We start from the raw sequence: 4,567 nt of genomic DNA, 5'->3' as shown, positions 1-4,567 counted from the left end.
AGAATTGAAAATTACTGTTTTGCATGACCAAAGTGGGAGCTGAGGGACTTAGGTTAATTTTGCAGAAGGAGGGTGAGACTGTTTAGAAAAACAATGAGAAAAAAAAGCCTAAGAGAAGAAATTTCGGCAGAGCTTCCCATCTCCCTGCTAGACAGGACATCCCCCAATGTAGGTCTCTGGAAGCTGCTGCTATTCTGGTGTGAAGACTCCCCATTATACAGCTTATCTGGTAAAATGAGATTCCCACTTTAGGGAAGTCTAATGATAATACTGTAATTCTGTTAAAAGTGTAATTACAAAATAGCTTCATCCTTAATTAATAGGTATTTGTGATTTTTTTTTTCTCCCTGCAGCTCCTTGTGCAGTACTTCCACCAAAGAAAGAAACAAACAGCCGTAAGTGTATCTCAGCATTAGGACGACCAGTACCCATGCCATATCCTGTATACTTAAATGGATCTGAGCTCTCAGGAAGGATGCAGCTGTGTTGTGAATCCATAAATGGCTCTTGCATAAAAAGTGCCTGGTCAAACAGTATCCGCATTTCCATGTATATCATCATGTCTTTCATTATTCTGGCCACAGTGGTTGGAAATCTGACGGTTATCATCTCAATATCACATTTCAAGCAGCTCCATACCCCTACCAATTTCCTGATACTTTCCATGGCTACAGCTGACTTTTTGCTGGGATTCTTCATCATGCCTTACAGCATGGTGCGCTCTGTTGAGCACTGCTGGTATTTTGGGGAGTTCTTTTGCAAGACCCACACGAGCATGGACATTATGCTGAGCACAGCTTCCATCTTCCATCTTTATTTCATATTTGTTGATCGTTAGTATGCTGTTTGTGATCCTCTAAGATACAAATCAAAGATAAATACTTTTGTCATCCTGGTCATGCTATTCATAAGTTGGACTGTTCCTGCAGCTTTTGCTTTCGGGATGATCTTTCTAGAGCTGAATCTGAGAGGGGCAGAAGAGATTTATAATCACACTCATTGTGGAGGAGGATACTTTCTTTTTTTTAGTGAAACTTCAGGTGTTGTGGCCTCTGTGGTGTCTTTTTACATCCCTGGATTTGTTATGCTGTACATCTATACGAAAATATACTCTACAGCCAAGAGGCAAGCAAGATCCATTGATGCCATTAGCCAAAAAAAGATCCAATTTGAAATGAAGCACCACATTTCATGCTGCAGAGAAAGGAAAGCTGCAAAGACACTAGGAATAGTGATGGGAGTATTTCTCATATGCTGGTGCCCATTCTTCTTCTTTATAGCAACCAATCCCTTTATGAATTACGTGACACCTCCTATTATCATTGATGCTTTGGTTTGGTTTGGTTATTTAAATTCTACCTTTAATCCTATTATTTATGCATGTTTTTACATTTGTTTTCGCAGGGCATTAAGGATGGTTCTGTTTGGAAAAGTTTTTAAACAAGATTCTTCCAGGACTCAATTATTTCTAGAGTAACGTGCTTCAAATGTCTGATTCATTGTTCTGAATTTTTGCCTGGAGGCCGAACTACTAGAAGTAGCAGCCAACAATGAAGGAAATAACACACCTATTTGTTTACTCACTTATCAAATTTGGTTCAAGTAAATAACCAACTATTGTGCCTTAAATCTTCTTTCAGTACAGGTTGGGAAGTGGAGGTCGTGCTTTGGTTACAATTATTAATAATACACAAGAGAGCAAGACTTCAGTTTAAAAAACCTTACAGCAGCTAAGGGATGATTCTGATATAACAGATTAATTTTTTCGAGAAAGATGTGGATATATCACAATGTTTTTATTTATTTGCTGTCCTCTAGCAAGAGCAGAAAAGCCTTTACTTTTGAATTTCTATATGTTTTGAGTGAAAAAACAAAGCTTTTAAGTTATGTCCTTCACCTTCAGTATGTATTCAGTGGTCAAATTAGGCCACTATACAACCATGCTAGTGCTTCCACTGTGTACACCAGTACACTCCACAGAGGGAAGACGGGGCAAAAGAGAAGTCGTGCTGATCCTTCTTTTTCCATTTCAGCTAATGCTTGTCAATAATGAGTCTGTCACTTAAAGAAAGGCTTTGAGGTTTAGAGAGCAAAGACATAATTAATGAGATCAATGATAAGCAAAAATATGACATACAGAATAAAAAGCAATACTGAAAAGGAACACTGAACCTGGCAATGATAGAAAGTGATGTTCATAGCATTTGGGTAATGAAGTCTGTGGTGTAAAATATATGCACATTTGCATCTTTCAGAACTTTTTTTGGCTAGGACATATTGTTATTTTGTCTGACGTAGCAATGCTATGACAGTTGGTGAGGAAAGTAAGTAGAGAATTGTTATAGAAATGCCAAAATTATTCTGCATTGAGGGCAAATGGGGCAGCTTGAATGTAGAAGTACCAGAAGGAATGGCAGAAGAAGCACCTTAAAAATGCTACGGGTTGAGGGCACCTAGACTGGCAGGTTGGCAACATCATATCTGTGTGCAGCTTCTTAGGACACCCAGATTGAAACACAAAGAACAGGTGAGTAAATCAAAAACTAGCTGAAGAAGACACAGAGGTTGTCAGTTTTTAATCTATGACTTGGTTTTGCTAAAATTAACACATCAGCAAAGAGAAGGAAATAATACCTCTCCGGCCTGATCCTGCAACATCTGGCTGGACTATTAAGGACTGGTACTAGGAATGGACTAGTAACTGAGGAAAGACTGTGGAGAGAAATCAATGACTCTGTGCTGAAATAAGAGGTATGCTCCAATGTAAATGGTGCTCTCATTCATGCTGCTGGGAGAAGTGCACACTATTTGTGTATCTTGTCTTTCTTTTCTGTGTTTTGTATAGCACTGAGTGCAAGGAGCGTAATAGTTGAATGATGTTAATTCCAGCATAACAAAATATCAGGGTTCACAATTGTCTCTTACTTTTTCATTGCAATCCTGTTATTTTGTACACACCGTAATTACATAAAAGGGAACAATGGCTGGAATGGCTGAAACACATCAGCAAATGTACTGTGAAAGATAATTCTCAGTAGTGACAGTATGACTGTTTTAGTACTTCATCTAGCTCACAGAAATAAAGTAAGTTAAGATCAGAAATTCTATCATTCTGATAAATGAGCTGATAATTTAATCACTTTCTCTTTTTTTCTCCGTCCCCAGTGAGGTAGGCCTGAAACAGTTCATTTTCTCTTGTTCAGCAATAACTTCTGAAGTGAATTGTGTGGTCACTTGGAAAATCTGGATCTCTCTTGAAATAAAAGTTTCACAGCTGTTGGGAGGTAATATATCCTTTCTTCTGGCAGTGTTATGGCTTGAAGTTTGGCTAAGAGGAACATTGCCCATCTGAGGCTTCTTAAGGAAATTTAGTAAAATTGTTGCATATTAACACAGTCCCTTCAGGAAGTCAAAGGAGATGTTACTTCTTTCCCCTCATCTGTTCTCTGTCTGGGATAAATACCTCAAAGACAGTGTGGCAACATCAGAGGCAAGACTTTTGCTGTTTGCGGGCAAATGGGTTGGCACCGTCATGTTTTCTTTGAATAGCAACAGATGGGGCCATCAAGTCATCCTGAACTCCATTCGGTTGCTCAAACATAAATGTCTAGTGCCACTTGATATGCCTTAAAGTGTCCCACCTAGCCTTCAGCTGCTGTCCTGGAAGAAGTGTCCACAGGTCTCATTTCAGGTCCACCAGCCCCAAACAGATATTTCAAATACTCCAGGGCACTGCAAATGTCATTAAATGCATATGCCATTTAGGCAAATAAATTGATCCCACTGTTTTTAGCATTTCCTTTTATGAGTCTGTTCAAACTTCTGCATATTCCAAGCATTTGGGAAGGAGAAAATTCAAGCTATATTTCAGTCTGGGGAACCGCAGCTGGAGTCTTCTAGGAAAGGCACTGAATGTGCACAACAGGTACACTATTTCCGAGGACGCTCAGTAGAGTCCTACAGATGTATCCACTTTATCATCAAAAATGTCTCCCTTACTGAAAATGGGAAATGTTCCCATTTTGTGCATTTAACTGTTAAAAATGAACACATGATAAAGAGTTATATTTCTTTTTTTTCTTATAAAGGCCAGGCAGTATACCAATTCTGCTGATTTGCCTACTTCTGGGAAAAAAAAAAGAAAGGCACACAGAGAAATAAGCTTACTCTGTTTCACTTCTAAACTCTGCTTGGATGGAAGAGAACTTTTCCTGAGCATAAATAATGAGCAGTCAGATTCAGCTCTATGCTGTACTCAGCTGAGAGCTTTTCTACTGCCTGGAAAGCATTTTCAAACTATTCCTTGAATATTTTTGGCACTTGTTCCTCCACTGAATACTCTTTAATGAGAATTTTTTGTTTATGTTGAAGGACTTTTAAATCCAAAAGCAGCATATTCTTCTCCGAGATGTTGTTACAACTATTAACCTTTTCAGTTTCATGTTTGCAGCTCTTGCAAATGCATGCAAAACACCATGTTTTGCACCTTTCCCCAACTTTTCCTTTTGTACCCTTATGTTCTAAACCTCTGTCTTTTTGCATTTCATTTTTATGTAAAGTGTTGTCA

The 4,567-nt window shown here is 38.5% G+C and overlaps 1 protein-coding gene across 1 annotated transcript; it reads left to right on the top strand.

Annotated features, from left to right (window-relative positions):
* Nucleotides 1-359: 359 nt before the first annotated feature.
* TAAR1 (trace amine associated receptor 1) lies at nucleotides 360-1,539 on the top strand. The gene is given in 1 exon segment (XM_026121113.2): nucleotides 360-1,539. A coding segment is annotated over 1 exon segment (1,047 nt). The 5' UTR covers nucleotides 360-430; the 3' UTR covers nucleotides 1,478-1,539.
* Nucleotides 1,540-4,567: the final 3,028 nt, after the last annotated feature.

The sequence above is a fragment of the Dromaius novaehollandiae genome, chromosome 3, assembly GCF_036370855.1.
Source record: "Dromaius novaehollandiae isolate bDroNov1 chromosome 3, bDroNov1.hap1, whole genome shotgun sequence".
NCBI classification, from domain to species: domain Eukaryota; kingdom Metazoa; phylum Chordata; class Aves; order Casuariiformes; family Dromaiidae; genus Dromaius; species Dromaius novaehollandiae.
Note: the sequence above shows the minus strand (reverse complement) of the source record. Positions and strands in the feature narration are given on the sequence as shown.